The sequence below is a fragment of the Bombus bifarius genome, unplaced genomic scaffold (genome assembly GCF_011952205.1).
Source record: "Bombus bifarius isolate JDL3187 unplaced genomic scaffold, Bbif_JDL3187 scf7180000008133_frag, whole genome shotgun sequence".
Taxonomy (NCBI): Eukaryota; Metazoa; Arthropoda; class Insecta; order Hymenoptera; family Apidae; genus Bombus; species Bombus bifarius.
This window is the reverse complement of record NW_022884464.1, coordinates 3,890-15,824: the sequence shown is the minus strand read 5'-3', so window position 1 is coordinate 15,824 and position 11,935 is coordinate 3,890. Positions and strand designations below refer to the sequence as shown.

The 11,935-nt window shown below is 37.1% G+C and overlaps 1 protein-coding gene and 1 long non-coding RNA gene across 3 annotated transcripts; both read right to left on the bottom strand.

Annotated features, from left to right (window-relative positions):
* Positions 1-143: 143 nt before the first annotated feature.
* LOC117208481 (protein odd-skipped-like) lies at positions 144-3,249 on the bottom strand. 2 transcript variants are annotated; one of them, XM_033449672.1, is made up of 2 exons: positions 3,154-3,249; positions 144-2,080 (listed from the first exon to the last, which is right to left on the bottom strand). In XM_033449672.1, the coding sequence occupies exons 1-2, from the start codon at positions 3,181-3,183 to the stop codon at positions 1,544-1,546; spliced, it is 567 nt and encodes a 188-aa protein (XP_033305563.1). In that variant the 5' UTR covers positions 3,184-3,249; the 3' UTR covers positions 144-1,543. The 2 variants fall into 2 exon arrangements, with proteins under 2 accessions (XP_033305563.1, XP_033305562.1); XM_033449671.1 differs by lacking the exon at positions 3,154-3,249 and adding an exon at positions 2,222-2,382.
* Positions 3,250-6,388: 3,139 nt separating this feature from the next.
* On the bottom strand, positions 6,389-6,811 carry LOC117208483. Its single transcript, XR_004487715.1, has 2 exons — positions 6,560-6,811; positions 6,389-6,422 (listed from the first exon to the last, which is right to left on the bottom strand). It is a non-coding gene; the product is annotated as an uncharacterized LOC117208483 (long non-coding RNA).
* Between the last annotated feature and the right edge of the window lie 5,124 nt (positions 6,812-11,935).

Below are 11,935 nucleotides of genomic sequence, written 5' to 3'. Positions count from 1 at the left end.
ATTTAATGGAAGTTGTTAATTTTTTCTGGCACGTTTCACGTTAGCAGACATGTTTCTTAAGTTACAGTCGAAAAGTGTTTTTATGTAAAAGAATAGGAATGATCAAGTTATTTTAAGATGACAAGATATTTCACGTCTTCTATTTAAATATAGCGTTAAATTTTAATTCCGTCAATTCGTATATACTCATACATCGAATTTCCTTTTCTCATGTCATTTCTTTTCTTTCATTTCACATTTAATTACAAAGATAAAGTGTAAGTACGTTCCTCATAAAATTAATATCAAATGTCGCAAAATATACAAAAGTAAACTAAGAAGAGGGGTACATATTATTACACAAACTGTCGTTCATATTGCATATGTACATATGCAGTATAAAAACAATACTTTTTAGTTTTTAATCTCTTGTTTAAATAATCCTAATATCTAAATTTGTATCGGTCATTGATTCGATATAACTGCGTTTATTGGAAGTAATTAAGCTATAGCCTGCGCACAAGAGAAGAAGGAACAAACACGTATAGTATACACGCTTAAATAACAAAATTAAGTCAGTTTACGTTCAATGTGAACTTGATCAAAGTTCCAGTCTCGAATTATAGAGTTTCTTACTATCAGTTTACAAAATTCGATATTACGATTATGTACCGTATTTGAAAAACATAAAATGCTTTGTTCAATTTTAAATAAAACTAATATTTACCAAAGCGAATACGAAAAGAATGTTATCATCAAACTCAATTTTCAATTATCAAACTTAATCCAGCACAAATACAAATGTTATTCGTGCTTTTTTACTTTTACTACTTTTCAACTCTCTATAGTTCGAGATTTGAGTTCCGCTAACTTTCTTTCTACTGCGCATGCGCAACAGGAAAACTTGAATTACACGTAATAGTCAAAAATTCGAAAATCTTATCCTTTCGTGGCAGCGAAAGTAACCTAGGACTAGAGGTTCCATAACATTAATAATAATAAGGCAATAATATTAATATTAATAATAATGTAATCAAGTACTACTAACAATATTAATAATAATAATAGTATGGTAATGGCAAGATACAGGCGGGTATAAATTAATCATTCCTTTCGTAATATCTACGACGTCTTCGGGATATTCTTTAGAAATTACTTTATTTCTGGTCAATATTCATTAACGAGCAACTTTTCTCTCTGTTTCTTATCACGATTTTTTTCACTTCATCACAATTGTACCGTTAGAAATTATTCAAAACATTGTTAAAATGTCCATGAAATATATGCAATTGCCGTATTGAATAAGCGAGTAATGAAGTTGCTGTTTCACTGAATAAAAGTGAAATCTCCAATGCGTGTGCTCAAGTATATAAGTTAAAAAAAGATTGGTACATCAATGCCTATTATTCTTAATCAATATTCATCATTTAACAATTAGGACCGAATTTTTACAAACCAACTCTAAACCACGACCCAATTTACAAATAAAAAGATCGATGTGTAAATTAACTATCAACTATTAATCTACAATCCTATGTGAAGATATAATGTTCGGACCAAATTTCTAAACTAACGTGGACAATTCATGCGGACTATTGGTGGTTGCTGCGCTACTTAGATCCAATGTGGCAGCCGGAAGACCAGGACTGACGCTGCCGGTTGCTTCCCGTGGCAAATGCTGCGATCTATTTAGCTTATTTCCAGGACTCGGTGGCGATCTATCTGCTGGTATATCCGGTGGCGTAACCACGTTTCTGTGTCCGCTCACGTTCAGATGATTGTGCGTCGCCGCGATCGGAGCTGGCGATGAGAGCAACAAGGGCGGTGGAGACATTGACACGTGTCGATGATGATGATGGTGATGATAGTGTTGGTACTGTGCAGCTCGGCCGTGCGTTGCGTGGCTGGTATTTAGTTGGTTCGTCACGGGCCCGACTTTCGTTGGGCAGCCAGCATGGTGGATGGTTAACGGGCCACGTAGTTGTTGTTGCTGTTGTAGCTGGGGCTGGTTCTGGTGCTGTTGCAGCTGCTGCTGACGCTGCAGCTGTACCGCCGCTTCGCACTGTTCGCGCGCTAACGCCTTCACGGCATTCGTCTTCTCCTACGAAATAAGAATGATAGGTTAGGTTGTATTCAGGGGCCATAACAAATTAAAAAAGTTATAATATAAGAATTTACATTTTAGTTGAAATGATTCTAGTTACGAATAAGTATTAAAGATGATTCAAATCTTTTTCGTTACCGATAACCATGGTGAAAACTCTTTTGGATTACTTTCAGCCATTGTCAATCTTATTGTCAATACTACATGCTTGAAGTAGAAGGAGGGGTACAGAGAAAAAGACTTTTTCTCAGCAAATATAATCGTTACTCAATTATTTTGTTCAACAGTTTTACAAATCTCCCAAAAATAAACGAGAATACGAAAATACACTGAATATCGTGTGTATGGTTATTTATAAAATCCCCTTGAAATAGTTGCGATCGCGGATCACATAAACAAACGAACCTGTCATTCTACAGAGTATCTTTTTCGGTGAAATTATGCAAACGTAAATGTAACTTCGGTAGAACTCCTCGAGAACTTGTAAGCTTATATGACTCTGACCCAACCAGTCCATTCTAAAGTGTATAATTTATAAAAGGGGATTATATTAATACGCGGAGGATGTGGTAGGTGGTAAGTTTTGCATATGAATGTTTGTTGATACAACGAATGGTTAAATGGAGGTTTTCATGAATGTGATAAGGACTAGATCGAATGTTTTAACACTTATAACTAGAATGCGTATTTTTATACAAGTTTGTAGTTTTACGAACATAATCAAAGAAATAAAATTTTAATCGAGATTTGTTTTCTTATATACGTATCTTTTAGCGCATTTTATGCATTTTGCGCCATTTGCGTACTTTTCAATTTCGCACGAACGTATAAAGATCAGCAATATAATTATAAAATTAAAATGTGCTTCTTAAAAATGTGAAAAATCCTGGTTTCCTAAAAGCTTGCAATTGATTTCAGAAAAATTTTTATGAACTCTACCAGATAAATTATGGTAACTCTGAAAAACAAAATTTCACGATAAAATGATTTCCGGGTAAAATACACATAAAAGATGATTTAGACGTGTTTGAACGTGTTCGTTTTCTTTTTTAATAGCGATATGTTCTTACCCTCTGCCACACGAAGACGTTATGGACCATTGTGCATCCACAAAACACGATGCCAAGGCCTATGAAAACCGACGTAACGATTGCCGGTGTGACACCAATTACCTCTCAGAGAAAAGACATCGACTCCCGACTGTCGGACGCCAACGCCGCGACGCATCTTAGTCCCCATTAGAGATAAGGCCCCAACCCCGACTTTCGGACTCCTTGGAATCCACACCAAACTCCCCAACATCCCCAAGCCAGGGTGTATATAAGCCGAGACTTCACCCAGCCCGGGGAGTTCTCGTTCTAGTTGCTGTTCTTGTACAACACCCCTTTCTCTGTTCAACGTTATTCTACTGTAAGTGCCAAAGTTATAATAAAGTTCGATAAAAGAGAATTAATAGTTGGGCTACGACTCAGCTTTCTTTTCTTTCGCAACCCAAGTATCCATTTTACGTGACACCGGCGTCGAATGAAACTGGATGAATGTATACAATATCATACCTGAAAGCATTGTTAGAGGATCATTATAACACGTATGCCATAACAAGCGGGACAAAGAATCAGCGCAAATACATATTCTCAATACATATAATTCTCGAAGCGTAAACTATATACATATGCTTTTCATTGAAATTTTCAATACTAGTCGCAAATTATTTTTCAATTAATTTATTATTTAAGTCTTTATATATCAATTCTCGACGAATAAATTACTTAAATTATAGAGAATCTATCTTCAGACAATAGAGAATTCAATATTTTTGGTCGTTAAGTAATTTACAAATTTCTAAAACGATTACGTTCGAAGTTTTGGACAGTATTTGAAGTTTCTAACATGACATTAGAAAAAAATTAATGAATTTTATGATATAATTAAAAAAACATTGTAGTCTATCATAATTTCTATTCCGTCAAATTTATTAAAACGCAGTTTTCTTCTGAACAGAGTCAAAATGTCCGTCTTGAATCGAGTTCAACAGCTTAACGATCGATCGAGCGAATGATAGCTGTGTAAACTAGCATGACACAACGTAAACTTTAGATTAGATCTCGATCCATCCACCAGCCGTATTCATGCATGACATGAATATTCTGTTTCAGCTCTTTATAAATTAATCTGTTAAAACTTCCCTAAAAGACGATCATTTTTATTTTTCTAAGAAAAATAATGACTATTCGGCGTTAAAATTAACTTTATTTCCATTGGATTTCTAAACTGATTTCATACACTCAGAGATAGTTCACAGTATCTTTTAGATTCATGCCTGAATTCAAGAAAAATTAAACGTATAACTTATGTACTAGTATCTTTCAAAAGGTTAAAGTTGACAGAATTGAAGGAATTGGTTCTTACCAGTTAGAAAGACGGGAATGCTAATGAAAAACCCTCCGACAGCACATATCCGGCTGATGGATGATTTTTGCAGGTACTTGTTACTCCTGAAACAGACAAAATTTGAAGTGAAAGTCAGTTTCACGATTCTATGATAATTGAGCGAAATATAAAGGAACCAGTTTTTTGTTTAACAGCCAAGAATCTTTCAAAAATTCTACTGTAATTGATACTTCAAATATATTTAGTCAGACAAAGGATAATCATAATCGCAACGTTAATCTTAACTTTAATTCAAGGATCAAACAGTATCATTATACATATAAAAGTAAACATAAAGTCTATCCACATTATTGTTATTATTATTATTATTATTATTATTATTATTATTATATGTTATTCTATAATTGATTTTTATTTCTTTATTATCAATATTATTCTATTTTCTATAATGATTCAATTATAGATCTTATTTTTTGTCAATCATATTTCACTGAAAAGATCACTTTGAAAATAATCTAATAGTAAAAAATGAAAAATAATCTTTTTCTACCTTGTCTTCATTTTTTACAAACTCTGTCCACCGCCGTAAACCTATTAAATGCATGAAACGACAAAGCAAAGCTGCTTCACATAATTCCCCGCTCACGCAGTGTCAATCAGCTCACGACCGCAAACGATACTGCTAATTTCCAGCGACCACGAACGATTTCACCGTAATTGCCGGTGTGAAATTTACCAATACGTGCTCGAATTGGTCAATAATGGATAGAGCGCTCTTGCACACATTAATCTACCAACAAATAATATTGACTCAATTGAACAACAGCGCATAGATTAACGGACAAACCGCATGTTCCAAACAGATTTACAATCACAGCAGAAAATACATGCCGTTATAGATGTTTCCTGGTTAAGATTAATTTCCACGCGTTAAGAACATTGTAACCGGAATCTAGGAAGAACTAGCACTTCCTGGAATAATACTATTGTGTCCTCGATGAATGTCTCTCCGCAATGCCCTCGAGTGAGTTGTTTTTGTCTTTGGTCGTACGACGTCCGGGATGAGAATTCGGGGAACGGTTTTGCGCTGCTTTAATACTCGCACAACCATCCATCCATGGGACTGCATCTTTTTAGGAGGACCAGTGATTAATCTTTTCCCACTCATTTTCATCTCTAATTTCTCATGAGGCTAAGATTCCTGCATCTTTTATCATAATAATTTATTAATACTATTAATAAATTGAGACAATTTTACACGTCGTATTTTGCGTTATAAGATGACTTGTAATTTGTAAAATTTACCTGTAAAATTCCTTTGTTTGTTTTACCGAAGCAATAGTTGGCATTTCTATACAATAATAATTTGTTAATACTAATAATTTGTAAGGTTATCATGTTATCATTCTTCTAATGGATAGTATATTATTGAAACTTTTTTAATATTGAAACGCGATATTTTTTTGGAGAAGAAGTGCATAGTAATAAAGAGTTGAATTCTACGGACGTAAAAAGTGGACATAACATTTTCTGTACATGGAGTCGCCTGGCCTAAACATTTTATGATTTCCGGGCAAAATACAGACGAATCCAGCGCTGATTTTAAAGCAACTTCGTCCAAATAAGCCACAATAAGAAATTCCCACGAAACAGTTGCGTTCATCCCCTTTCGAGGTCGCCGACCTCTTTGAATGCGTTTCAAGAGCGTCGTACCAATGAAACTTCGAGTTCTAAACTAATTTCTCGGCCTTTTGCGTTAAATTTAACCTTCCGCGTTAGTGTATTTCGGACGAGCTCCTATTTTACGCTTTCGTCGACTTCACCAACGTAACACGCAGCATCTGCAAGTAAAACTGTCTCTTAAATTTGATGTGACACCAATACACGACGAGAAGAATCACAATGCCATTTTTATTCCACTTCGTTAATTTTTCGTCGTAAGGTTTAGCTGTAAATAGGATTAAGAAAATTTAGATTAACGAGGAATTTAAAATTGATCTGTTAAATCAACAATTTCCATTAGTTGTCAATAGATTTTATAAGCCTCAGATTACTGAGAAATTATACACATTGCAAAATATTTACCATTGGTTACCCACGCTACACGTAAATTTGATCAATCTACCAATGCACTAACACTGCAATAAATTTCTATTGCAACATTCCACGCTCCTTTGCCGCACCTTAAACTCCTCGCTAGATTTATTCCACCTTAAAGTGTCACATAACTCCTACGACACCGATATCAAATCTTAAACTCCACCAAATTCCAGAGAAACTTGATTTCGTCGAAAGTAAGAGATTAAACTTAAAAAGCAATTTATTTCATCTTTAAACTATCCCAAACTTCTTAAATATTAGGTTAAGTAAAAAGTTCTGAGCGTTTTTCGCTAGATGTCTTTAGTGAGCCATATCTCACGATGTGCACATCGCATCGAGTCATAGTATACACCGATTTCAAGGTGATATTACGCATCAAAAAGGTTCTTTGTCAGTTTTGTGTTCGGTGAAGCCAGTTGTGTGTTACAGCGTTCGAAAATGGAGATAAAAAAAGAGAAAATTCGATACATTCTTCAGTACCACTACGACCAAGGTGAAAAGGCGGAGCAGGCGGCCAAAAAAATTTGTGCTGTTTATGGACCCAGTACAGTATCGAATGCAACAGCAAAGCGGTGGTTCCAACGATTCCGTTCTGGTAATATGGACGTCGAAGATGAGGCACGCTCTGGTAGGCCAATCGTCGAAAATGTGGATAAAATCATGGAAATCGTCGAGTCGGACCGGCATGTGAGCACTTATTCCATTGCCCAGGAACTGAAGATTAGCCAGAAAACCGTTTGGAACCATTTGCATAAGGCTGGTCTCAAGAAGAAGCTCGACGTATGGGTGCCACATGAATTGACGCAAAAGAACCTTTTGGACCGAATTGATGCCTGCGATTCTTTGTTGAGACGTAACGAAATCGACCCATTTTTGAAGCGGATGGTGACTGGCGATGAAAAATGGGTCACATACGAGAACAACAGCCGAAAAAGATCGTGGTCCAATCGCGGTGGGCCGGCCCAAACGATCGCCAAGCGTGGATTAACGGCCAAGAAGGTTTTATTGTGTGTTTGGTGGGATTGGAAGGGAATCATCCATTATGAGCTGCTCCCATCGGGGCAAACACTTAATTCGGACCTCTATTGTCAACAACTGACCAGACTGAAGCAGGCGATCGACCAGAAGCGGCCAGAATTGGCCAATAGGAAAGGTGTTGTGTTCCATCAAGACAACGCCAGGCCGCACACATCTTTAACGACGCGTCAGAAGCTCCGAGAGCTTGGCTGGGAGGTTCTATCGCATCCGCCGTACAGTCCAGACCTGGCACCAAGCGATTATCACCTTTTTAAGTTTTTGCAAAATTTTCTTGATGGTACAAAACTGGCCTCAAGAGAGGCTTGTGAAAATGAGCTGGTCAAGTTTTTTACCAATAGGGACGAGGACTTCTTCAACCGCGGAATTATGAAATTGCCTTCAAAATGGACAAAAGTAATCGAACAAAACGGCGCATATTTAATCTAAATCGAATAATCTTGACTATGTTAATTTCATCGTCGAAATAAAGCGAAAAAGCGCTCAGAACTTTTTACTTCACCTAATATAATTTATATATATAAAATATTATACACTTATTGTGTGCATTATATATTTCAAGAACTTTGCAATAAAAAATAAAACTTATTACATTTAAGATATGGTTATATCGCACAGGCTCGAATATGATAAAGAGGTTAAATAAATGTCTCGAATCTCCGCAACAAACTCACACAAACCACCTAAAACACGTATACACAATGTGCAACCACTACGAACTCGACTCCCATTCCCTGTCAAAATCACAGGCATGCAGAGTCAATTTCACTGCTCGAGCTAGTTGAATAGGGAAGAAGGTCGAGAGCTGGAGTGAAGGAGCATAGTTGGTAAAGAATCGCGTGCCGCCGCGCCATTAAGATCAAGCCCACGATCTCAACAATAAATATTAGATGGTTCTCTGACCTGCATTTCGCGTGCGACTCGGAACGATTCAAAAACGCGTAAATTTCCCATGAGTCGAATCAAACGTTCGCGATTTATCGCATTTAGGTTATATCGATATTGTCCACGAGTGGAGGCATTCAAACACAGATTGCTTTGTGTCACTCTATCGTAACTGCCCGTAATACATGATAATTTAATTTCGAATTCTTTCGAATATATGCACGTAACGAAAAATTTGTATTGGTTAGTCAATTGCAGACCAACCAGTTGTTAGCCAGTGAAAATAATGTAGATAATAATAGTGAAGAATTAGCTCGAGAAGAGTAAACAAACAAGGCGTCTTAATAAAAGGCACAATGTAGGTCCGCAAAGTGGTGGGATTTCGGCGCATGCGCATTGTTTCGCATCAACTTACAATTAGACATGCACGAAAGCTTCATTTCTGCCGCATACATACTTGGATTCGCGTGCATGAAATTCACAAAGTAGGTTATTGCTTGAAAAACAGCTTTAATCGAGCGAAGCTTTTAACCAGACTGAAATCAAGTCTTGGTTTCTTTAGAAATTCAGATGGAATAAGAGAAACCTATTTTATCTGTGGATAAAGGTTAGGCTGCATCGGTTGGCTTATATGACTTTCCGGTGACTTTGAAGGGTAATACGGCGCCGGCGGTCGAGAAGGTAACTTCTCTATTGAACGAGATCTCATTGATCTCGTCTAAGCAGGAAGAGTCTGTCGGCCCTTTGATTTTATACGAGTCTTTCCATTCACGATCGTGCGAGCTGGCTACAGGCGACGACACGGACCCCCGACAAAACTGTCTGAGTCTATTCAAGGCGACGTCAAATAGTTTCACTCGGAGAGATGAATGGAGATAAGAATCACCGGAGCGTCTCTGCGCTTCGATGACAATGATATTTGGTAAATCCTCTTCTTGTTTCTCGTTTTGAAAGAAGGTTGTAAAGAAGAGTGCTACTAGATCGTCTAGGGAAATCACACGGTATATATTGCGTAATGCTATTGATTTATCAAAAATAACAAGAGGTTAAGGAGCTTTGGGAAGGTTGATTCAATTTTTTATAACCTGACATCTCTTTGAACAAATGTCTTAAGAAACGCTTGAATAAAATGTTAAAAAAATAATAATCTTTTAATGAAATAATCATCTAAAATGAAATCTTTTCCTGTATTTTTAGACAATAAGATTTACTATATCCTACGCCATAATAAGAATCAATTTGCTATGAACTGGTATCTCGGAAATTGTAAGAATTCAGAAAATATAAGGAGGCCGGAAGAGGTAAATGAAATCCACAGAAACATTGACCCAACCTCAGCCCAGTTAGCCAAGAAACTAAAATATCTCGTTGCCTTTTCTATATTTACGACCAGAACGTGGTCATTAATTGAGTCTAGCGACTGCACCGTAGACGAGTCACTGACCGATGTTGCTTTAATGGATATGCGGAAAATCACGTGTTCCAGGTTCCAGGGATGTAGTTGTTTTCATTTCCGGAGAATACGGTCGACTCGCGTGTGTATACCAATCTATCTGAGGATAGGTGTTCGTTAGAATTACTAACTATATTACTTTCAACCTTGTGATTAAAATTTTTAAACGTCACTTAATAGCAATTCAGTCGAGTAAGTACAAACTTTCAAATGTCCTAATTTTCAAATCTTTATATTTTTTAATCTCAAAGATATTTTATTATTTGCCGTAGATCAAGCTTCGTGTTACCGGTACTGTAACATTACAATCCTACGAGAAGCAGAAAATAGTGAAAAAATCTGACCTAATAGATAGTAGTCAATATTCCTTTGACGCGTCTTATGCGAACCGCAGTTAGAGGAAATGCAAATAAGCTCTTGCGAAACGGTTTGCCGCACGACAAGCCTACGAACAACGCCCAATGCAAGTTCGGTGGGAGTTACAGGAAGAGGGACGTCTAAAATCAACTAGGAATCCCTATTCAATCGTCTAATTTTCGATTCCGGCATTGAACTTCCCGAAGAAAATTAAATACAATTCCGACTCGAAATTTAATTTCAGTCTCGTAGCTAATGCAATCTAATCGCGTTTGCAAGGCTACGCTTCCGGTCAGAAGCCACGCGCTTCGATCGCGTACTTTCCGCATCGGAAGCGTACGCTTCGGTACGAACCGCGTCGATTTTCAAAGGAATCATTGGACACCGGAAGAAGAAGAAGGAGGAAGAATAAAAGCACGTAAACCGGCAGGAAGTCAATCGAGACAAAATCGATATCGTTGAAAGCCGAAAAAAGACCCGAATTTAGGCTACAGTACATATTCGAATTGAATATATTCAAGGTTTAGATTTTCTTCTCCTGAAAATTATAAACATAAATGAGTCGACAAGCGATCTTGAAAAGCGTCTGTTCCATCTAGATTATGTAAATTGCGTGAATTACCGTTAGCCATAATTCATAATTTATCGAAAAAGCGCGCTTCTTCTCAACCACGCTTTCCCCTACCAGCACCAACATTATCGGCAGATCGATAAGTATCAAAATACCACAAAGATATTAATCTCATCTTTCTTCTAACCGCGAAAAAATGCCGCGCAAATGATAAAACAACAGATCAGCCAGAAACATCGAATTCTCCACGCTTCCGACTGCAACAAGAAAAACAAAGTTATTTGTGTATGATGAAAACGTCTCTGGACGATGCTCTTGTCACAGACGAAATTCGAGCAGCTGTATATAACAAACCGAAATTCCGAACGCCTTATCGCGTGAGACCGTCCGGTCAGCATCCGTTCTCAGCCGCCTGAGTGGCATTCGATCACTCCAGCCGTTCTCCGAATTTTACACTAAGTATAAACAAAACCTTCTCCCACTCCAACGAATGGAAGAATATAAATGCTCCCTTCAAAATCATCCAGTCAGTCTAATAAAAAAATTCTTAACTAATCCAAATATCGAAAGTGTATCATCGCGAACCGAAAAAATTGTATAAATTGAGTAAAAAATAAAAAGAACTTTATCTCCTTGTCGGAAATTAACAAGTTCCTTACTTTTTACCTTAATTTTACACGACACTCTTAAGCGGTCGAGTGCGCGCGAGAATAGCATCGCGGATCGGCATTTCCACGGTGAGGATTGTAAAACGGTTACGCAGATGATGGATCATACGCATGGACCGTAGAGACTATCGTGAATGATGGATCAGACACACATACGCGTTCTTCGCTCTTCCGATATTCTTCGTAACAACTGCTGCGATCTCGTCATTGGAAACGATCTCGGGAAATTCAATCGAATATCGAGGAAATTTATAGAAAGCTACAGCTGTGTTCGAGTATTATTCTAGAGAAAAGTGGTTAACTCTATGAGACTAACGATACAATACGTCTCAAGATAACTTTTAGGAAAATGATTGTACCTTTAAAATTCTTTCGACACTTTTCGGTATATT